This window comes from Magnolia sinica, chromosome 15, assembly GCF_029962835.1.
Source record: "Magnolia sinica isolate HGM2019 chromosome 15, MsV1, whole genome shotgun sequence".
Lineage (NCBI taxonomy): Eukaryota > Viridiplantae > Streptophyta > Magnoliopsida > Magnoliales > Magnoliaceae > Magnolia > Magnolia sinica.
Window position 1 is genome coordinate 34,897,028 of NC_080587.1, and position 25,225 is coordinate 34,922,252.

General features: G+C 39.3%; 1 protein-coding gene across 1 annotated transcript in view; it reads right to left on the reverse strand.

Annotated features, from left to right (window-relative positions):
- Positions 1-1,341: 1,341 nt before the first annotated feature.
- LOC131227636 (trihelix transcription factor ENAP2) overlaps positions 1,342-25,225 on the reverse strand; it is a 33,226-nt gene continuing 9,342 nt past the window's right edge. The window contains exon 2 of the mRNA XM_058223438.1: positions 1,342-2,172. Within this exon, the coding sequence (XP_058079421.1) occupies positions 1,789-2,172 (384 nt within the window). The 3' untranslated portion in view covers positions 1,342-1,788. The remainder of the gene's footprint in view (positions 2,173-25,225) is intronic.

Consider the following 25,225-nt stretch of genomic DNA (forward strand, 5'->3'; position numbering starts at 1 on the left):
ACACTAAAACTTAGGCGTAGGGCCCAAAATTCAAGTCCATCCATCTTTCAAGTAGGCCACACAAACGAAAATAGTTTGGAGGGTGAGCTTTTCTTTATAAACTATTTCCAGCTGCGTGGTCCACTTGAAACTAGGATGGACATAATTTTTGAAGCTTAGGTGTAAGGTGAGGTCACCCACCTGATGTTTGGGGTAGATTTAAAATTAACACCATGGTGGGCTGACCCGAACGGGCCACTCTTTAATAAAGTTACTTTAAATCACTTCTTTACCCGCATTATGAGGATTAATTACCAAAATAAGGCCACTTCTCTTCTCTGACAAGCATTATGAGCATTGATTATCATCTTAAATTACGCCAAGCGGGTAGTGTGCTGGGAACAGGTACCACACGGACTCCCGCATCTGATTTTTTATGGGCCCACGCTGACATCTATGTGATATCCACTCTGACCATTATATGTATAATCCAGTTATAGACACAGAGCCGAAATTAGGCTAATCCGTTATTCAGATGGCCCACACCAATGGAGGAGGGAGACATCTACCCTCGATTTTTACAGGGCCCATCATGACGAAACTGTGAAATCCATTCCATCCATTAGATGTCACACCAAAACTAAGCATGAATTCCAAAAATCAGGTCCATACATGATTCATGTGAGCCACACCAAAGGAAATAGTTTAGTGAGTGAACCTTTCCCTGTATAATGTTTCCAATCATGTGGTTGACCTGAACTAAGGATGGGGATGAAATTTGAGACGTTGATCTAATATGAGGTGACATACGTGATGGTCGGGGTTGATTTTACATTAACACAATGATGGAGCCCACGCAAGCTGTGGCCCCTTTTCCATGCCAAAATGAAATAAGTATGCGGTGGAAGCATTTACTTTCATTAATCAAGAGGGATTGCTTTCATTAAATGCATGGCTAGTTGGACGAAAATGCAATGTCCAACTAATTGTGTGTGAGCATTAATACACACAGAGCATGACTCTATATATACATACACACACACACACGAGCACCATTGAGCATCTTTGCACACGTGTGAATAGCCCAGCTCATCTACACAGCCTTGTGCAAGACTTCAAAGTCTTGCATACGTACGTAGGATCCAAACCTTTCATAAATGGCCCCACCATGAAGGTACAAAGGTTTAAAATAAAACCACCCGGCTCGTAATTGAGGGATGCATTTGCAGTCCACGTGAGGGATGCTGACGTTAGGTGGGGGCAATTGTGATGTTTGTGAGAAATCCACCCGTTCATCCGTTTAGCCAGCTGATGTCGGGAAATGAGACAAAAAATATCGGGCAGATTCATCACTCGAGTGGGTTACAAGCGAAACAGTGGGGATTGAATATTGACTGTCGAAACATTCGTGGATGTACACAAAAGATTTATGTCGGACTAATATTTTTGTGTTTTCAGTTCATACCACTAGTTATCACTTTATTAACGGCTTGAATGACATATAAACATATAAACACCAAGGTGGACCCACGGAGGTTTCAAAGATAGGCATTTCACTCCCCACTTTTTCCTGTCGTGTGGCCCACTTGAGTTTTGGATCCACATTAATTTTGGGATCATGGCTTAAAATGAGCTGGAAAATTGATTAAGGGGGGTGGATTTCTCAGGAACATCACGGTGGGCCCTACCTACCTTCCGACGGTCGTAGGCAAATCATAAGCTGCGGGACCGGCAATCTGCAGAGAGGCTCTGGCCCCACATCTTGTTATTTTACTGCCCTAGTTTTAAACTTAAACAGAGTCAGATACTTCAGTTTATCCTTCCAATCCTCAAGGAAGACTGAACAACACTACCATCTCCATCTTTGCCTACAAGAAGCCTAGTGATCTCCAACTGTGTGTTGGTAATGATCTCCGTTCGCTTAAGATCCATTTCTCCTTTCCTCGTCTCTGCTTCTCTTCTTATCCTTTCCACCTCTCTCATTGTTTCCATCCGTGCCCGCTCCGATCTGACCACCACCTCTGCTAACCACTGCACACTATCCGCCACCGCCAAACACTCCTCCGTCCACACCTTCTTCCTTTTCATGTTCATCGTCCTCCACTTGTCATTGTCACAGATGGGCGTGCTACTATCAGTTTCTACCGCCATCTTGTCCGGGCCATCATTCATCTTGCCTCCAGTGCGATCTTCCTGTCATGAGTTGTTTTTTTTTTTTTTTTAATAAGAAAAAGGAAAAAAAGAAAAACACCATATCAACCATCCATATGGCCTACATGCTCATCTAGCACAATAACATAACTCTTGACCTCACGATTTCCACGAAAACCAGAAGAAATTCTCTTGCAAGAATAAGGAGGAGGAAGAAGGGCGATTACAAGATCTCGCTAGTGTGGATTGCAATTAGAAGCTAAACACCTTACCAAATAACTAGAGCTTGGGGCAGTAAATACTGCTAAAATCTGCAAATGACGTAGACAGGGCTGAATTTGTTTGAGCCTCAGGAAAACATCAAAGTACGCGCGCATACGCTGAATGGATTGGATGTCCGACACCTATTATAGTGGACCCAGACGTAAACTAGAAAGTTTTTAACGGTGGGCATCCCATCCCAAATGTTTCCTCCAATGTGGTCCATCTGGTGATCAATCAGGCTATTTTTTCAGGCTGCAGGAGAGCATCAAGGGACGTATATGATGGACAAATTGGATGTGTTGTTGAGATTATGGTGGGCCCTAGTACACATCATAAGTGTATATCAACAACTGTATTCTAGCATATGTAATGTCTTTTTAGCCATAAAGGCTTTACCTATGACCTAAGACATGACTCGAGAAAAAAAGAGTGAGTGATGCAATAGGGGATTTGACTGTACTAGCATTTAGGTATGGTAAAATCTCTAAATGGATGAGAAGTTTTAAATATTCTGAGGGTAGTCATCTTACATGTTTTTTTGTTTTAAAAAAAAATGGACTAAATTACCCCTGTCTTTAGAACTTGGTGTCTGTATGGAACTTTTTTTTTCTTTTTTTTTTTTTTTTTGCATTTTTCCCCGGACTTTTTCCTTTTAAAAAATATTTTCCAGTGACCCACCACCATTCCTTTCAACTGCATTTTCTAGCGTACGTCCACCCTCATCAACTTATCTAGCATATGAGCAAGCTAATAATATGTGGAAGACATTTTAAATGAATTATTTATTTTATTTTTTTGAATAACATTTTCTTATATATGGAAGTCACTTTTGGTTGTGGATAGAGAGGGATGACGGTGGTTGTTGTTGTCATGAGGAGAAATGATTCTCAGAAGGGATTTAAAGTAGATAATGATGGTTATGGTTATCATGTGGAAGACAATGAAGGAGATAAAATTTACATGTTGTAATGCATTACCTTAAAAGATGATAAACACATATCATTTTTTAAGAATTGAGGTTGTGTGTTAAGGGTTTGGGTCGTGGTTCTCATGTGTTAAGGGTTGGGGTTGTCATGTTATAAGGGTCGGAGTCGTGGTCGTAACGTGATAAGGGTCGAGGTCGTAACGTGGTAAGGGTCGAGGTTGTCATGTGAAGGGTATATATTGTTATGTGTTAAGTGTCGAGGTTGTCATGTTATAAAGGTAGAGGTTGTGGTTATAATGTGAAAGGTAGATATTGTTATGTGATAAGGGTCGAGGTTTTTATGTTATAAGGGTCATGGTTGTAATGTGGTAAGGGTCGAGGTTTTTATGTTATAAGGGTCATGGTTGTAATGTGGTAAGGGTCGAGATCCTCGTGTTATAAGGGTCCAGGTTGTGGTTATAATATGTTAAGGATCGAGGTTACTATGTTATAAGAGTTGGGTTTGTGGTTGTAATATGGTAAGGATCGAGGTTGTAACGTGGTAAGGGTCGAGGTTGTTATGTGAAAGGTCGTGATTGCAATGTATTAAGGGTCGAGGGTCGAGGTTGTGGTTGTAACATGGTAGGAGTTGAGGTTGTAACGTGGTAAGGGTCGAGGTTGTCATGTAAATGGTGGATATTGTTATGTTCTAAAGGTTGAGGTTGTCATGTTATAAAGGTAGATGTTGTGGTTGTAATGTAGTGAGGGTTGGAGTTGTCATGTTATTAGGGTCGAGGTTGTAACGTGGTAAGGGTTAATGTTGTCATGTGAAAAGTAGATATTGTTATGTAGTAAGAGTCAAGTTTTTCATGTTATAAGGGTCGGGGTTGTAAAGTGGTAAGGGTCAAGTTCCTTATGTTATAAGGGTCGATGTCGTGGTTATAATGTGTTAATGGTCGAGGTTGTTATATTATAAGGGTTAGGGTCATGGTTATAACATGGTAAGGGCTAAGGTTGTAACGTGGTAAGGTTGTCATGTGAAGTGTCGTGGTTGCGATGTGGTAAGGGTCGAGGTTGTCATGTTATAAGGGTTGGGGTCGTGGTTGTAATGTGGTAAGGGTTGAGGTTGTAACGTGGTAAGGGTCGAGGTTGTGATGTATTAAGGGTTGTGGGTTCTGCTGTAGGTTATGTGTCGAATCCACTCTGTCCATTGGATTTAGAATTTAATTTAATGTCATGGGCCAAAAAATAATTTACATCCAAAAATTTTATGGCCCCCAAAAGGTTTTCAATGGTAGATTTTCAATCTCACAGCTTTCAATGGTGTGGTCCACATGAGCCTTTAATATCCCTCATTTTTGGACTCATGCGCTAAAATAATCTTTTAAAATGGATAGACAGTGTGGATAAAATATATACATCACAGTGGGCCTCACGGAACCATCAATCTCTAGATAGGTCCGATTACCTGATCCGCGCTACGTCACATTACATTGACGCAGATTTCGAGAGAAGCTTTTTGGAGGTAGTTTCTACTACCTTAAGATATGTTGGGCTCACCAAGATGTTTGTGGGAAATACACTCCATCCATTCATTTTGGAAGATCATGTCAAGACATGAGACAAAAAATTGGACAGATTTGAAACTCGGGTGGACCACACGATTGAAAATAGTGAAAATGAATTGCTTACCATTCAAACTTTTTTAGGCTCCACTATGATGTTTATATGCAATTTAAACTGTTCATTAAGTGGCCCAAATGGTCATAAACTCCTTACCATGGGGATGGACTGAGAAAATAAAAGTGTTAGCCTGATTTAAAGCTTCTGCAGCCATATGAATGTTTCTACTATAAGTGTATGATCTCCATTGTTTTCGGTTGTGTGGCCCACTTGAGCTTTAGATTTACTTCATTTTTTTAGCTCGTGTCGTAAAATGATTTGAAAAAAATATTTGAATGGTGTGGATTTCTTACTAACACCATAGTGGGCCCCACAGTGTTTACCCCATCCCAACCCCTCCCGCCTTTGTCGCATGCATGCTGGCACAACGCAAAAGGTTGTCAAGGGTAATTTCATCCCAACCTTTTTTTTTAAAGGTTTCATGTGACTAGGTAGGGCATTTTTTTAATCCTTCTAATATCTGGGACATTTGGAAATACCATGATGATTTTTTGGTTAAAATCCCATGCAATGGCTACTTGGGAGTGGGGCCCAATAACTACCTTGGGCACCACCCCATTTAAAGCACCCCCACAACGTCTCTCTCTCTCTCTCTCTCTCTCTCTCTCTCTTCCTCCCTTCCTCTCTCTCTTTCTAGCGTCTCTCTCTCTCTCTCTCTCTCTCTCTCTCTCACTCTCCCTTCTAATGCAAATCTTCCCCTTCCCCTTGAAGTGGAAGAAGAGTACTAATGTATTTTCTCCTTTTATGAGATCTTTTGATCATATTTAAGAGTGAATGAATTCTCTTGTACTTGGATTAATGAATCCCGAAGCTATCTATAGTGCATTGTCACTTCCATTTTCAATCAAAGCAATTAATATTTCTTTTTATTTCTCTGCTTCTTGCTTATGTCCCTTTGTTTTCCTTTCTCGTATGTTTGATCAACATCATTTGAGATTAGAGCAAGTCAATCTTTATGGTGTGAGGATGTAATAACCTGAACATTTTTGCAATTTCACCTTTATCTAAAAATAAAGATTCGCAATTATTTAAGCCAGATACTTGTATTACAAAGTGTCTTTTTCTTTGTTACTCAAGTATACAACAAAGTTATGAGTGCTTTGATCTTCTAACTGGTTATTTCTATATTAATGATGATGTTACCTTCTTTAAAGATATTCCTTATTTTGACACATCTTGTGAGGAGTTAGTTTCAGAAAATCAACTTTTGGCTCCTTAACCTCCGGATGTTCCTATTTCCTTCTCATTTTCTCTTACTCCAACGTCCTAGGGTAACACTCATAGATAATCGAATTCATGTTTACCACCATCACCTTTAAATGGGGTTCTTACATCAGCATAGTCATCCATAGATATTGATCTACTATTGTACTCTAAAAATGTACTCGCTCCTATACCCTACACCCTATATCTCACTTTGTGTCTTATCATCATCTTAGATCATCTTTCTAAGCATATGTTTTGGCCCTATTAAGGGAAGTGATACCTACCTCTCACCATGATGTGATTACTCATCCTGAGTGATTAAAAGCCATAAAAGAAGAGATTATTGCAATCATTGCACTAACACGTGGACTTTTGTTTCTCTATCACCCAAAAAGAAATAAATTGGTTGTAGGTGGGTATGCACTATTAAATACCAACATGATGGGTCAATTAAAGGCTTAAAATCTATCTTGTTGCAAAATCATATAATCAGACCACAAGGTTAGATTATGATGGAACTTCTTCCACATTCGCGAAACTAAATTCAATGCGAGTTTTAATTTCTGTGGCAACGAACAAATCCATATGATGGACAATGGTTATTTGTTTTTTTTTTTTTTTTTTTATAGTATCATAAATATGGATAATCCATTTACCAACCATTGCTCGGAGATTTAAATCATCCAATCAAAGGTGGTCTAGACATAATGAATGATCAAGATCAATAATCAAACACATTTCTATTATAATCATGCTTGCTATTTTCCTAACTATAGGTAGGATATTAGGAAGTTTCTCACCAAAGGTGAGGCACATAATGGATGGCTTAGATCCATTATTCAACTATCTTTTTATTATATTTGATTTCAACATTAATTATGCCGTCCATTAATTTTATGGTTTGAATTTAAAATCTGAATTGATTTCAAAGGACTTGGAACCTCTCCCCTAAAATGTAATTTGATTAACCTAACCAAAAAATAAGTCTACAAAGTCATGAATTTGACAAAAGAAATCTCAGAAAACAAATTTGTTAATTAACGAAGTTCCAATTTCATAAAGATACCAAAATATGAACTTTCAAATTTGTAAATTGTTTAACTTCATACATTCAAACAAGTTTAAATTCATGAATACGCTAATTTCATGCAGCCAGAAAAGTCACTTGTTGAGAAATATAATGTATGGGTGTGCATCCTCAAACATAAATTAAAACAAGTGTCACATGTTATGGGAAAATACCACAACACAAAGCGACAAGCTAATCTAGTACGAAAATGGATTATAAGAGATTAGATGAACTTACATATGCGAAATCCTTTAGAAAACCATAGTCTCTCTCTAGAACAAGCCCCTCTCCCTTAATGATACCCTAATCCCATATTACACCCATATATATAGTGTTACATCCGGAATAGTAAACAATTCGCGCAATTACACAAAACTTCACATGCCATTGATCTAAGCATTGATTGATCGACATTGATCGAGCAATTCTCGATAGATCGAGCCACCACATGTTCGATCAATCAAACATGCTCTAAAGTGTTTAGGGAGTTTACATGAAAATTTTGAATTTTGTCGATCATTCGAACCTTCGAGGTCGATCGATTGAACCTGTCCAAAACTATCTAAAGACCAATCTGTCTAATATAGGGTTCACTCGATCGATTAAGAAGCCTGTTCGATCGGTCAAACTCCCCTGTTTCTGCACAGATTAAAGGCATCTAAACAACAATATCGACCATGGCTTAAATCATCATAAGAGATACCACTAGGATCCATCTCTAATTATCTCCATCATAGCTTTACTGTTGTCGCTTCTCGTGCATACACTATCTTCATCAAACCTTTGCTAGACTTAGAGAAGTCGAACATAATTTGAACTTCTCGGCGAGAACCACCTTTGTAGCATATCTGTTAGATCCATGCTCGTATGGATCTTCTCAAGAGTAGTACTGCCTTTCTCAAACACCTATCGATAAATTGATGACGAACATTAATATGCTTAGTACATGAATAATATACTGTATTCTTTGCCAAATTGATCATGCTTAGCTATCACAATTAACCGACACAGTCTCCTGCTAAAGCCCTAATTCATTTATCATTCCTCTCAACCAAACACCTTCTTAGAATGCCTCTTTACTACTATATACTCAACTTCGATTGTAGAAAGAGTAACCACAAACTAAAGCTTCGACATCCAACTAATCGCTCCATGCATTAGCACAAATGAGTAACAAGAAATCAAACTTTTGTTGTCCACATTCCCTACGTAGTCTTAATCAAAATATCATACAAGTTTTTCCTCTAATTTCTCAAATATCAAGACATAGTCCGTTGTAGCTCATAGATAACGAAGTAGCCATTTCACTATCTCCCAATATTACTTGCTAGGGTTTGACATGTATCTTCTCACAACACCAACTGCATGTGAAAGATCCGATTTCATAGAGACCATAACATACATCAACTCAGCTCGAATAGGGCATACGAGATAAACCACTTTTCTTCATCTATAATGGGACATTTTTATTAAGAAAGCCAAAAGTGAGCAGTATGGGGTGTTTTAACTAGTTTATCATTGTCTATCCCAAACTTGGCCAATATCTTCTCCAGGTATTCTATTTGAGATAACTGTAACCAGCTCTTCTCATTATCGCTATGAATATCAATGCTGAGAGTCCTCTTTGCAACTCCCAGATCTTTCATTTGTAATGTCTCTGATAATTGAGTCTTTAATATATTGATCTTAGACATGTTATGATTGGTGATAAGCATGTCATTAACTTATCATGCCAGTACAATGAATTTTCTATCACTTAGTATCTTGAAGTAGATACAATGATCATATTCATTTTCGATAAACCGCTGACTCACTATGAAAGTATCAAATTTCTTATACCACTATGTAAGTGACTATTTTCAAGCATATAAAGACCTTCTTAACCTACAAACCTTATTCTCTGATCCCTATATCTTAAAATTTTCTGGTTGCTTTATGTAGATATGCCCTTCCAATTTCCCATGTAAGAAAGCAGTTTTCAAATCCATTTGTTCCAGTTCTAGATTGTATTAGGCAACTCGTGCCAACACAAATCTGATAGATACCTGCTTGACTACAGGTGGGAAAATCTCACTAAAGTCAATACCCTCATTGTAAGACCTATATCCTAGTCCGTACCATTCCGTAAGATCCCGTGTCCTCCCGGTTGAATTCTGGTGACCTGCGACTTGTAGATAGCATTTGTGCGTGACCCTGGGTTGCACCCTGTCAACTCCAGTCGACTCGACCCGAGACCTATACCATCGCGACCGCGCCGTTGCAGCGGTTTCAACACTGCGTCTCATGCGTCTATGCGATACCTAGACCAGGAGTTGTGGGCTCACATTTATTTTAAGAAAAATGGTGCTCATTTGCAAAACCCAAGAGAATCTCTACCAAATATTAAATCAATCAATCAATGTATAAGTTAAGTACATATCCCATCACACCCATCCCTCTCTCACCCAAAGTCAACACAACCCATACCACCAATCACCCATCACTCTATCCATCACCTATCCCTCTCTCTTACATCTCTTCTCTCTCTCATTCTCTCCACCATTCTTTCCAAGCAACAAGGGTGGATGTCCAAGCTTTCCAAGAGGAGAAGCTAGGTGTGGCCCACTTTCAACCCCCTCATCACCCATCTCCACCCTTCAATCCTCATCATCCTCCATTAAAGGGAGAGCTTAAGAGCTAAGGATTCTAAGGGACCAAGAAGATTTACAATCGGTGGGTGTTCATGCTGCTAGATCTTGGTTGTGATTTAGGGTCCATACAGTTTTTGGGGCCCATCTTGATGTATGCATGTCCATGGAGGAGCTCATAGTGGCGGAACTCCTCCCATCTCTGCCATTTCTCTCTCTCTCTCTCTCTCTCTCTTTTGGTGTTAATGATATATGGCTTACTTGATGATGCATGATATCCAGGCTGTCCATTCAGTGGGGACCATCCAGTTATCCACCAAGGAGGGCCTATCTTGTTGCCCATTTTTTGGGCCAGCTGGATGAAGTAAAACACAATACCAGCTCGATTCCGGGGCTGCGTGGCCCACCTTGATGGACCCCACCACAAAGTATGTATTTTATATCCATGGCAGCCACCATGGGGCCCACTTTACTGACGTCCAACAGGTGGTTGGACGGTCCAGCGCTGCTGGCACCGTCCAGCAGCCTGGACGAGAAGGGAAAACACAAATATCAACTTTATTCTAAAGCTAGTGGGTCCCACATGTGTGAACCCACCATTGTATATGTTTCATCCATGAAATCGTCATCGTCCAGTAGCAATATAGCTGCTGGATTGACGTCAGCAAGTTCTGTGGGTCTCGTATGATTTATGTATTTCATACACACCGTCTATTTGTTTTGGATGTGGGCCCACCCCACATGTGTGGCACGTGTGGGGGTGGGACCCACCTTGATGTACGTATCTTACATCCAACCGTCCATCCATTTGGGGATGTGGACCCCACCTCTGATACGTGTATTGTATATCCACTCCGCCTGTCCATTGTTGGATGATGGGGCCCACCTTGCACTTGTGACACATGTGAGGTGGGGCCCAACTTCATGTATTTATTCTATATCCACTCCGTCCATCTGTCTAGGGTAGGTGGGGCCTACCTTGATGTATTTATTCTATATCCACTCTGTCCATCTGTCCAGGGTGGGTAGGACCCACCTTGATGTATTTATTCTATATCCACTCCATCCATCTATCTAGGGCGGGTGGGACCCATCATTATCTATGTATTTTATCAGCATCATCCATCTGTATGGGGTCCCACCCTGCACGTATGTCCAGCACCGTCCAGGCTACTGGATGGTGGGACCCCCACCTTGAATGTATATGTTTCATCCCTGTGAAGGACACCGTGATGCATTATATATCTATGCCGTCCGTTTGTGCGGCCCATCGTGATGTATGTATGCCGTTCATTTGTGCGGCCCGCTGTGATGTACGATCCAAGCTGCCCATCTATTTTTCCTGGATTATGGGCTGCCCCATTGGGCCCATTTTGGTGGTGCAATAGGCCCACCTTGAGGTATGCATTGTAGGCAATCTGTCCACCTAATTTTCCAGACCATAGGGCAGATTTGTGAGGCCCATCTTGATGTGTATATTGACCTTGTTGTCCATTCATTTTTTGGACTATATGGGCTGCTCCATTAAGCCCACTATGATGTATGTGATGCACTCACTACCCATCCCTTGTGCCTAACCCATGGGCCCTTGTGTGTGGCCCAATATGATGTATTTGTGGCCCTTTGGTGAGGCCCATTATAATATACATGAGGCCTATGAGTGAGGCCCAATGGGATGTGTATGAGGCCCTTGTGTGTGGCCTAATATGATATAATTATGGCCCAATGATGAGGCCCAATGTGATGTATTTGTGGCACAATGATGAGGCCCAATGTGATGTATTTGCTGCCCATTTGATGAGGTCCAATATGATGTATATGAGGCCCATATGGTGAGGCTCGATGTGATGTATATTGGGCCTTTGTGTGAGGCCTATTGTGATGTATAAAAGGCCCTTGTGTGAGGCCCATTATGTTGTGTATGAGGCCCTTATGTGATGCCATGGGTCCACCATATATTTAGCCCTATGAGGGCCACACCTTGGGAGAAATGTTGGTTGAATGTCCACATTGATGGGCAATGATGGTTAAATGTCCATATTGTGACCTTTCCTTAGGCCTCGTTAGGCCCATTCTTGATATGAGTCGGACGTCTAGGCCCATCCTTGATATGTGGAGAGTACATCATCATCATATAACATGCTTAGTATAGCTCCACGATCCATGCCATGCACATCATATGTACGCTTGATATGAGGTGTGATTGATCATAGTACATGCCATTGGGCGGATTATTATGAGACTCCCTGATAGGAGGAGTTGCCCACATGAGCTCGCGGTACTCGTAGGATTGCTGCATGACTGGATGGTATGACTCATGCATCTTGCATTTTGTGATATGACCACCGTACGCCTTAGCGATATCAGGACTGTGGCCTCCACAGGCATGTTATGGATAGCCAGATGTGACACCAAAAATATTTGGTTCTAGCATACGGGCACCATAGATGTCCCTTAGTGAAAATCTCTAAACCCTTGAGGCCAGGGGACACTCCAACGTCTAAACCGAGTGAATATACATGAGCGCATGAGGGCCGTATACCAGTAGGCCGCGTCTCCCACTGTGTCATGGTCGGTTAGAAGGGGGCAATATCTGCCTGAGTGAGGGGGCAATATCTAGGTTGATTTTGACCATGTTGAGGAATGGGTCCGCTATTGACAAGACGGGCCCGATATTAGCAGTGGATAGTGAGGTCTCTTCCACTTACCCAGTTATGTACTCGGATAGGGTGGTAAGCTGGTGTAGAGTATTTTAGACCCCAGTGATGATCCCAGAGATGTATGGTACTGATATGTGCAGGAGTTGCATAGTCAACATTTTACTCATTCATTCATTCATTCACTATCTACTCGGACTAGTGGTGCGTAGCTAATTATTATGCGTACCTTCATAATGGCCAGGATTTCGGTTGGGGCATGCGACCAACCTGAGATCAGGAGTTTACCACATTGAGTCTAGCTATCTAAATTTAGGTATGAGATTGGTTTGGATAGAAGTCCCTTGTGATGGACCCCACAGCTTGCGATACTACATACTATCATCCTGACTTCACACTCCCGTTTGGTCATTTCATTTGCACCGCATATTACTTTGTATCCTTAGCACATAGCATTTGATTTACTATGCTTTTGTATTGCATATCCTGAATAAGGTTGATGGTATTATAGGCGCGCCAGGATTTGCATATTGCATTACATCCACGATATTTGGTATTTGGGTTACTATATTTCTGCATTTATATGGCCTAGATAAGGTTGACGGTATTCATGGACTCGTCAGGATTTGCATATTGCATTGCATCCTCAATATATGATATTTAGCTTACTATGTCTCCATATTGCATAGCTGATCTACATTGCTTCCTCCTCAGTATATGATATTGGCTTATTATGTTTTTGTCTCACATAGCCTGGATAAGGCTGATGGTATTTCTGAACTGACCAGCATGCTTCTGCATTGCTCTGATATTACATACTTAACACTTACCTTGCACATACACTTACACCACCCTCTAAGTTTTCTATAAGCTTATGCACGATAGATGCATGCAGGTAGCGTTAGGTCGTAGCAGCGTTGAGCTTGGAGCGTGCAGTTGTCTTTTAGAGCTTTGATTTTCGATATATGTATTTCCCTTTCAGCATTGTATTCAAATATTTATATTAGTGGATATGTGATGATCATGTTGCATTGTTGATTTGCGTAAACTTGGGGTTATGCTTCTTATGAGATAAATGTATGTTGAAAAATCCTCCTTGTAGGATTTCAGGATCGGAATCTGGCGTATGGGTGCTGGGAGCTGAAAATGGGGTACTACAGAGGGTATTGGCACCGGATTCGGCAATTGGGAATTCTGTGACCTTGGTTCCCGAGTTTGGGGCGTGGCACTCCTTCTGCGCACACCCTTCCCTACATGTCTGGCCTTGTATTTATCATGTTTCTTTTGATATATCCACTTACAACTGATCACACTATCCTCAATGGGAAGCTCCACCAGCTCTCACATCTCATTCTTATACAAAGAATCTATCTCTTCCTACATCACCATCATCCATTTCTCAGCTTACATCGAATAGTTCAAGGAAGGAAGATGAATCCCCCTAATCTGTAATAAGGGTGAATGTAACATTCGATTCATCTCTATATCTCGTTGGTAATTTACGATCTCTCAGTGGATTCCTCCTTATAGGTGATTGCTCCACCTGCTCATATACCTCTTTTTATGGTTTATCTTCTACCCGTGTCTCACCTTTTTCAATTTCAACAAAAATTACTGCTGATTTTCCTATTTCCTTGTGTTCATCCTTATGGAACAAAGAATCCTCATCAAACCTAACGTTATGGCTTATCGTGCTCTTCTGTGTGACTCAGTTATACAGCTTGTATACCTTTCTATCATCGTTATAGCCCACAAACGTACACTTCTTCGCCCTTTGGCCTAGCTTATCTCTCTCAACTGACGGTATATAAGTGTAAGCATCACAACTAAATAGTCGCAACCTTAAGTAGTCTACATCATGACCACTCCACTATTCTTTTGAAATTATACAATCAATCGGCTTAGACAGGGACATATTCACTAACCAACAAGCAGTATTGATAGCTTCAGTCTATAACACCTTACCAAATGTAACATTACTCAATATACTTTGGGGTCTCTCCAAGAGAGTCTGATTCATTCATTCCACCACACCATCTACTTTACTATATGCATTATTTTATTGTGCCTTATAATCCCCTCATCCTTACATAACTAATTAAATTCCTTCTAACTAAATTCACGACCATTTTCTATCTTTAATATTTTCAACTTCTGCCCTGTCTACTTTTCCACCATCACCTTCCACTTCTTGAAGGTGGTTAAAACATCAGATTTATGCTTCATAAAGTAAACCCAAACTTTTTTAGAGTAGTCATCTATGAATGAGATAAAAAATGATAACCCCATTCGGAAACAATGGGCGACAACTCCCATATATTCGAATGCACATAATCAAGCACCCATTTACTTACATGTTTTCCAGACTTAAAAAACAACGGTGATTTCTTTTTACCATATATATATATATATAATGCTCTTATATATTAAAAGCAATACTTTTAAATGCAGGAATCAAATAATTATCCAAAATTAAGTACCTTCATACTACGATCGCTCATATGGCCTAAGCGCACATGCCAAAAATGTGTCAATGTGGACTCCACTACAGACGTCGTAACTCCTCCTATTTCAGTATTCCTAATCAACTTGTAAAGGTTTCCATTTTACTGTGCCTTCATCACAATGAGTGCCCCTTTTGAAACATTTAGGACACAATCAAACCCTGTGAATTTGTACCTAAGCTCCTTGAGAGCACCTATAGATATTAGATTCTTCCTTAAAGCCTCTGAATCCAAAATCTACTCGTTGCTGAGATACCTGGATTTAGATGTGGTAAGAATATCACAACCACCATCCTCTTCACTAGATTCCACTGTATTGGACTCTCTTGGTGATTCTTTTGATTTATCTGCTTTTTAGGCTTTAGGATTTCAATAATCCTTCTTCATATGCCCCATTCTTCCACAATTTCAGCACTTCATCTTCCTTTTTCCCTTAGACTTGAACCAAGATCGCGAATTTCCTTCTCCTGCTTAGAACCTCTTTCCCTAACAACTAACGCATCTGTAGAGGAACCTCATGTGTTGAGAGTAAAATATTATATATTTTCCCATTGTTATGCTTTGGTTTTAAGAACATGGATGCACTTAATCAATCTAATTACTTATGTTTTCTCTTACAAGGTAATTTTGAGAGCTAGGGAGAAAAGGATGCTTAAAGTATAGATTTAATGTTCAAAGAATAACTAATTGAAGGTTTGGATCTATGGGGGTCAAGATTGAAAATTTTAAAAGTCTAAGATCCAAGAAAACCAAGCAAGGAAAGAAGAAACCTGAGGATTTAAAGTGCAAAAATCAACCATTCAATGACATCGATGACACCTTCGATGCGATCAAAGTAAGTGCCAATGCCATCAAAGCCACCTTCGATCCTATCACAAAATTAAGGGAATTCTCCAATTTGTTGCTGGACATATTCATACACTCTTTGATGCCATCAAAGGAGTGTTTGATTCCATTAAAGCCAAGCTTGATGCCATCGAAGGTGGTTCGATGACATCAAGAAAATACGCGAACTTAAAAGTTCATTACTGGATAGTTTCTTGATTTCACCTAGACCCTTCAATGGGAACTTGATGCCATCAAAGGCGCGAAAGCTAGGTAAATTCATAGTCGGTTTGAAGTCAGTACGAATCAAAGTTATATAAATGGATGTTTCTTGCTTTACTAGATACGAATTAGGGTATAAGGAGTCGAGTAAGGAGTTATGGAGCTTCAAGGAGTCCTCTCTCTTCTTCAATCCTTTGGTTTTAATTAGTTTTTTATGTTTTTCCGTTTGAGTTTCTTTTAATCATGTCTAGGGTTGGTTAATTTGTTAGTTAGAGCTAAGAGGTGAATCTTGTAGTTTCTCTTAATGTTTATTTTACTTTGATTTAAGTTATTTAATTTTTGTGTTGAACAATTCATTGATATTTAGTTTGAATGAAGAAGTATTTCTAGTTTATTTTGATCCATTGTTTACTCTGGGCACATTGGATACGTACGAAGGCTATGATTATTTTCTTACCTGTTTTTATAAGGGATTGATTTTTAGATTCCATATATCTATCATTGACTCTCAACATGATAGAAGCCTTGAATATACTACAATCAAGTCGTTGCTACTTTATAAGGGAACCAATTTATTGAAAGTTCAAATATATTTTTGTTGAGGTACAAAAATAATGAATGATGATTAAAGGAAAAAGAAAATTAAGATTGAAGAAGGAAAGGAAATAAAGAAATATTGAATGCGTAACACATTGCGCATACCCACGCAAGGAGCATTGATTGCGTGGATCCACACAAACGCCCACATTATTTACGCGTACTCGCACAATGTTAGTATGACCAGGATTAGTTGAATGACCGGAATCTGATGAAAGATGGGTCTCATGACAAAAAGATCGAGGGTTTGCACGTGCGGAGGCCTATAAATACCCCACTCCCATTCTCATTTAGGGACTTTGAAATTACGAAGTAGGTCAGAGCTCCAGAGAAGAAGACTTCAAAGGTATTGAGAAGAGAAGGAAGAAAGAGGAAGAGGAAGAGGAGGACTTTGTGCCGGACCGTGCAACAACATGATGTTGGCTCGCGCAACATCATGTTGTTGCGCAATAATGAATACGAGGCCAGAATGCTGCCAAAATGATCGAATGGAATCAGATCTTCCTTCTATAAAGGAATATGAGCTCGAGAAGGAGATATAAGATGATCATATTCACACAATATTCCTCTTAATAGGATGAACAAATTACAAGCTGAAATGTTGCTGGATTTGATATTCAAACTCTTTCAATATTTATATTTTGGATAGTCTATCTTAGAATTAAGGGAAATCAAATGATGTAAATGAACTCAAAATGAATAAAATGATGATTGTTCTCTTTCTATTCTCTCTGTTATAATTAAGTAAGATAATCCTCCAAATCAAATGCATTTGTTTCTTATCGAAATAAAATGACAACCCCGCTAGGGATCATTATCTTATTTAAGATTAACATAGAGAAAGTTTTGAGAACTTTATCGTAGTTTGGCGTTTTACTGACACCAAAATGACGACTCTCAATGGGAACATCCTCCCCTTCATCTCTAAGATAGAATATTTTATCATTCAAATACTAATTGTGATTTCATATTGTTGTTCAAAGGTTATAAGATGAAACTTCAAATTATGATCAATGGTAAATGCAAAAAAGAAGATGAATTTTTTACTTCACAGCGACCAGATTTGCGATAGAATACACAACAAATCAAGTTACAGATCAGGAAGCTCGATCTATTTTAAGCAAAAACAACAAACCCCAAGTTATGGCTGGAGTCATAACCGCTTTGCCACTGGCATAAGAAAACAATAACGACTGGGTTGTTGTATCATCCCGAAGAACAAGGGCCCGAAATGTAGCAATCACCAAGATGAATTTATCTCCACATAAAGTCAGGGGACTAATAACACGGAATATAGCTAAAAATAATCCTGAACTCGCTCCTCTGACTTTGTACCCGAGGAAATCTCTTCCCTCTCTGACATCACAAGATTTCCCAGCACTGCCTGTTATAAAGACTCAATGGACGAGAAAAGAGAAAGACAAATCATCGATGAATAAGACAGTTTCTGTGTTATCTCAAGATACTCTTAAAAAAGAAATATCACAGTCAATTGAATTCTGTGAGAGTACGGAAGATCTGAGTGGGACCCCTCTCTCAATAAGCCCTATCATACCCAGATACTTACTCCTATGACTGCCTCTTTAGACAATGTGGAAGCCGTTGTATGCTTGGCAGAGGCCAGTAGGGGCCCTCCACCAAGTTTTGACAAACGTATGGCTGAAATGGCTGAAGCTTAAAGAACCCTAATGAAAGAGTGTCAAAGCCTTCGAGAAGCATTGGCTACTATCGCTCATAATGTGGCTCAAGTGACAGCTTCGCCAGTAATGGCCGCTATGAACGAACAGGAACAACGTCCCGAGGATTCATTGCCACATATAGCATGATCGCATGGGTCTGCTCCAAATACTACAACGATAACGCAACAGGAGATGTGACAGATGGTTGCAGAAGTCATCAGGGAATGTGAACATACTGGGAGATTTCGATACAGAACACCGTATCTAATAGAAGTGGAAGATGTTTCATTCCCAGCAAACTTCAAACAACCAGACTTTCAGAAGTTTAATAGAAATGGGTCTTCGAAAGAACATCTCGTACACTTCATCACCACCATGGGAAACTTCTCTACTGTTTCACAATACTGTTTATAGTTGTTCAATTCTTCCTTGACGGGCAAAGCGTTTCGATGGTATTCTAATCTGACACCGGTGTTGATAAGAACTTGTGAACAAATGTAAGATGCATTTATATCCAATTTCTTCTCATCAGATCACGACGTCAGCATTGCAGAATTGGCCTTTGTCAGACAAAGAGAAAATGAACCTGTGGAAAAATTTATCGATAGGTGGAAGACTTTGGGTGCCTCATGCAGGAAGTTGCTAGAAGAGACAGAACAAGTAAACATGTGTTAGAATTCTATGGAGCCAGGAATTACCTTCGGACTCACAAGTGCTAATATAAAGACTTTTTGAGATCTTGCAATGAAAGCACATGCATTAGAACTGATGGCCAGAAAAATGCCAGCATTTCAGATTAGAACGGAAAGAAGAAGAACGAATAGATCAATGGTGAATACCGTTGATCAGCAAAAGAAAAGAAATACCTTTTTACAATAAGCGAGAAACAAGGAAGAGGGAAGATTCAAATCGTTATAAAGATCGAGTAAGTGATAAGCGAACTCGATTATACGACTATCATAAAGAATATGATTTTGAAAAAGAAGACGTTAGACCAATGATGGAACAATTATTGATTGTCGGGACTATTCAATTACCTCAGCCCAGACATCCAGAAGAAGTCGAGATGACTAAGGAAAAGAAGTATTGTCGTTATCATTGTTATGTAGGACATCCAATGGAAAATTGCTTTACACTAAAGGATATGTTATAAAGAATGATAAAACAAGGTGAGATAGTGATGAAAAAGAATAAGAAGAGAGATAAGAAAGTGACTGTGAACATGACATCTGCAAAAGAATTGTCAAAGATCTAGAAAGATAAATGGAAGACTATTGCAACAAGAGAATGGCCAGTTGCGATAGATTCCATAAAAAATTCTCATTATTACTCACATTTTGCTGAATTATCATCTAAAGAAGTCAGTTTAAGTGATTTAGTTTCCATTCGCTAGAAAAAGAATGAGTCTGTAGAAGAATTTATTAATCGATGGAGAATATTGGGGGCATCGTGTTTACAGTTGGTAAAAGAAGAAAGAGTAAAACTCAAATTATGTATAAAATGCATAAGGCCAAATATTGCATTAAGTCTTCTCGGTTCGAATATATAAACGCTTCAAGATCTGAACGAGAAGGCTTGTAGTTTAGAAAAGATCAGTGCAAAAGTGTCTGATTTTTATATAATCCAATTGTCCCAAAATTTCAAGAGAAATTCGGTCAATACAATCGAAGAAGAAAGAAAAATGAGGAACCGACGAGATGGGCAAAGAAAATCTGATAAAAGAGACATGAACAAGCCTTCGGCTAAGAAAATAAAGAAAGAATTCAGGCAATCCAAGAGCTATGGAAGGTATTCATTTGAAGAAGATTATATACTCCTTATGCTGAACAAATTGTTGGCAGCAGAGAAGATCAAATCGTCGTGGCCAAAACATCCAAAGGAGATGAAGAAAATAAATGAAAGTAACTATTGTTATTATCATCATTTCCTCGGACATCGAACTGAGAATTGCTTCAACCTAAAGAACATATTACAAGAAATGATTGATAGTGGTGAAATAGTCATAAGGAAAGCGTACAACATAAGAGAGGAGATAAGTGTACAGAAGCCTGATTGGAGAGATTTTTTTTTATATCTTCGTAATCAAGATATTTGTCATATTTGTCAAAATTTGCTGCATCAAGATATATTGTTTTTGAAAATCACTATGATTTTGATTACGAAAATTATCGGTACAACACTTCCTAATCAAAAGGGGGCAAGACAAGTAGAATGATGAAACAATTTTAAAAGGCAAAGCCATGTATTCCCCTCCGTATGAATGAATAAAAGGCGAATTCTCAAGCAAAGGAAAATTCTTAAGCATATCAAGATCAAGTGCATCAAAAATGATATTATTGTAAATTATTGCCAAGCGCCGATGATTATCACTGTTGTCATTAATCGTTGACATAAAAGTCATCTTATTCAAATTGTTATCGTCGACAAGCCGATACACTATTTTAATCATGAACATTATCAAAACATCATCATTAGCGGCGATATATCAATTACCGATTCACCATTCATAGTAGTGAAACAAGCCTATACGGTCAACCACACATAAATCTTATGACAACGATGACAATTCATCATTTACAGCGGCGTAGCCAAGCCTATATGGCCAACTACGTATTAGACCTACCATCATCGACAATATATAAAATTATGTGGGCAACAATGAGAAGCCAGTGGCCTTAAAAATCCTGTGAAGGCCATCACATGCTTAGACCCATGCGAGCAGCGAATGAAGCTAATCACTACCAAAAGCCATAAGCGACCAAAAGTAGAAGGAGGCCGATCACGGGTGAGACTAGAGCTGGGCATTTCTGACCCGATCTGGTGGATCCGATCCGATTCGACCCAATTTGAACCGAATCGAAGGCTTGGATCGGTGTGGTTCGAGTAGGGCCAATAAGATCCGATCGTTCATCGGATCAAGTTCGGATCGTGGTCAATCCAGACCGATCCAATCTGACTGGATCCGATTCGATCCGATCCGGATCTAATATTAAGTGTGTATATATATATATATATTAAATATATACTTTTTTTTTATCTATTTTAATTTTATCTCTTTTACTTTTTAGTTTTTACCCCTGCACTCGAACGGCCAGTCGTGACCTGTCAATTTCGTGCATAAGAAAAAGTTTTTGAAAAATGACGTACCACCCTCCATACCCATTCACGTATACTTTGTGGGCTGAAATATCATTCATACAGTTTATCTGCTCTGTCCATCTCTTTTAACAAGTAATTTTAGGGCTTTATCCCAAAAATGGAGTGTATCCAATACTTAAGTGGAGCACACCACCGGAAACATTGTGAATTGAACATCTATCGTTGAAAAATTATTGGGAGTGAAAGAAGTTTTAGGTTCAAACTGATATTTGTTTTTTCCCTTAATCCATGTCTTTTTGATCTTTTGAACATGTTGGATGACAAATAAATATCACTGGGCCTTATAAAGTTTTCAACGGTGGAAATCAATACATTTACTTTTTCTTGTGGTATGGTCCACTTGAGCTTTGGATATGCATCAGTTTTGGGTTCAACCCCTAAAATGATCTAGAAAAATGAATGGACGGCGTGGATAAACTGCATGCATTCACGATGGGCCCAACAAAGTTTACTCAGTATGATAAGAGCGTACTGAGTAACATTGTAGCCAGATTTCTTGTGAGACACGCCAAGGAAGCGGATTGCGTATTGAGTAACTCAGTATGCTAAGCGTAATGAGTAAACTCTATGGGATCCACCATGATTTATGTATTTGATCCACCCCATCCATCCATTTTAAAAGTTAATTTCAGGTCCTAATACCAAAAATAAAGTATATCCAAAAATCAAGTAAACCGCACTACATGAAATAGTGTGAATTGAGTGTTTACCATTGAAACATTCTGGGGGTCACAAAAGTTTTGGATCAAGCTGATATTTTTATTTTCCCTTCATGTAGGTCTTTTTTGATCTTATGAACATGTTGGATGACAAATAAAGATCACTTTGGGCACCAGAAAGGTTTCAATGGTCGAAATCATTATTCCCTCTGTTTCCGGTGGTATGGTCCACTTGAGCTTTGGATATGCTTCAATTTTTGGTTCAACATATAAAATTAGATGAAACAATAGATGGACTGATTGGATAAACTGCATAGATTCATGGTGGGCCCAACCGAGTTTACTCAGTACGATAAAAGCATACTGAGTAACTCAGTACGCAATCCGATTTCAAGCTAGTAACCCGATTTCTCATGAGACACGCTAGCTAGCGATACAGCTGGCATAGATACATGTCGTGTAAAGATGGGCCTGGACGTGCCTCGAGCTCCGAGTTGTACGAATGGCTCAAATGAGATCAAAGTTACAGGGGCCCCACCATAACGTTTATTTTCCATCTAATCTGTTAATAAGGATAAAAATACATGGGTGAACAGAACTCATATTATTTCGAAACTTCTGTGATCTCCAAAAAGGTTTCAATGGTAAATGTTCAATCCCCAACTATTTTTTGCAGTGTGGTCTAACTAATCTTTAATCTGTCTTATTTTTCAGCTCAAGCCTTAAGACGAGCTCTCCAAATGGAGGACAGTTTGAATATAACACATACCTCATAATTTGATCCATAGACCCAACCCAATCCGAACTGTACCCAACCCGATCTGACTCGGTTTCCCTAACTGAGTCGGACTCGATTCGGGTTAGGCCAACCATGCATCGGATCGGTTCGAGTCAGATGTCCCGGATTGGATCGAGTTCAGATCAGCCCGTGTAGATTTCAGACCGAATCGAGTTGGACCTAATCCGATCCGAATCAGTCCGATGCCGAGCTCTACGTGAGACCAATGCCGTCTGTTCAGTTTTCGACAACGCCATGGGGGAAGGTGAGAGAAAATGCTCTCTCGTGATTGGGTCCAACTTGACAGATGAAGAAAAAGTGGGCTGAGTGTGTGCTCTTTGGCTCACCCATAGATAAGCCAACCATGCATAAGGCCTCCCAGATTATTGCTTTGATTCTAGTAGAAACTCATGAGGAAAGGGTCTATAAAATAAAACACCCCCTCATTAATGGACTAGCGGTCTTGGATTTGGTACTTTAAAGTAGCCTTGTGCGCCCCGTGAACTCTAGAGAGTTATTGTGACCAACCCTATGCGTAAAACCCACTGAGTTCACTACCCTGGTAGCTTCACTGGGCCTTTCTGATGGATCGTGATTTGTGAACTCCTCGGCCACGATAAGTCAAACGAACTCATAAGAGTTACAGAGACCATTCATGTAAGACCCGACTCCAATTACTTATGAGTCTTAAAAACTGTGATCGCTCTACTACTTAAGAGCTTAAACTATGTGAAAGTGTCCAGTCAAGTTAAGTCCAATCAAGTTAAGTTCAGTCAAAGTATGTTAAGTCGAAAGTATATTAGCTCCACTACTCATGAGCTTAAACTGTGTGTAGCATCAAAATGTTGCAGATGCATATGCTCGCCCATTTTGCTTAAAATATATTCAAATATGCAATTGCCTGATATGATGAAATAAATCATGAAGATCTCAGATACTTATTAGACAAACATATAGAAATGTATTTCTCTTGAAACACGGGCAAATTACAATGAGAAATACTTCTAGAATGTTTACAATACTCTATTCAAAAGCTCACTTTTCAGAATCGGCTATTAGTCTTCGATTATAATATATTTATCTTTCCGACGAGAGCTATGGGATTTTTCTGTCTCTTGCTTCTTTGATGATGAGGGTAACTTATCTCTTAAAATTCTTAGAGGTGGCGGAGAATGAAATCGCAAAGGTTTATCATTTTCTGCTAGAAAATTTGACGACTCGAATACATTTTCTGAAGTCCTCAAAGGAATACCGAAAGCTATCTATCCTTCAAGGGTATCAACAGGCTTTACTTCATGAACAATATTTTTTGAAGAAATCCTTATACAAAGCTGACCTGAACAGGGAGCATGATCTGTCTCTTCAAAATAGCTTATGCCTTGGTCTTTCTAATAATCTCTTAGCTGTGGTGGGAGAATGCATATGGGATGGTCTACTGGATAATACTTGCATACCAAATAATATTGATGAACCCACCAACCCATCCAGGAATAAGAAGTATGAACTGGATAATCATAGCTGGGAATTAAGAAGCGAGATCCAGTATTGATGTTTAAGAGTTGCCTCCATATCAAAGCCCAATTATATGGCTTGATACCACAACTTCTCATGGGTCTTGTGACGATGTCACAAGTCTCTGGTACTGATTGGTCAAATTCGAATTAACGAGCAAATCTATTTGTGTAATATGGTTCGCGCCAGAATATGCTACCTTCTCTCAGCGGAAGAATTCTAGATCTGATGGAAACAAGGAATGAATGCTCACCAAAAGAGATGGAATTATTGTCAATAAATTTTATACCTTCCAGATGGTTGGTTAATGTAAATTGATAAAAGTCGATAGGATCATTGTCCTCTATCTTTTGAGTGACCTAACTGTTCGATTTCTCAATCATCCTTCTTCGTTGATAATACTGAAGAGGGAGCCGATGAGGGTCTAAATATGTTCTTCGAGAGTCAGCAAAGGTCCAAAGGAAGTATACTCCTGGCCAGCCTATGAAGAAATGCTAGGGAGCACAAACCGAAAAAGATTTGTTCTTTGAATCTCCAGGACCGGTGATGACATCTCCAAAAGTGTGATACAAGGAACACAGAGTTAAGGGAGCTAGCGAATATCTCTGACCCTCTGCCATTGCACCCACGACCATGAAGAAAGATGGCCTGATCATATCTATCTGTTCAGAGTCGGGAAATATTACCAAGCTCAACCAGTAAGCTAGAAAAGAGGCTAATTCACAAGAAGAGCTATATTCGGTTGTATCT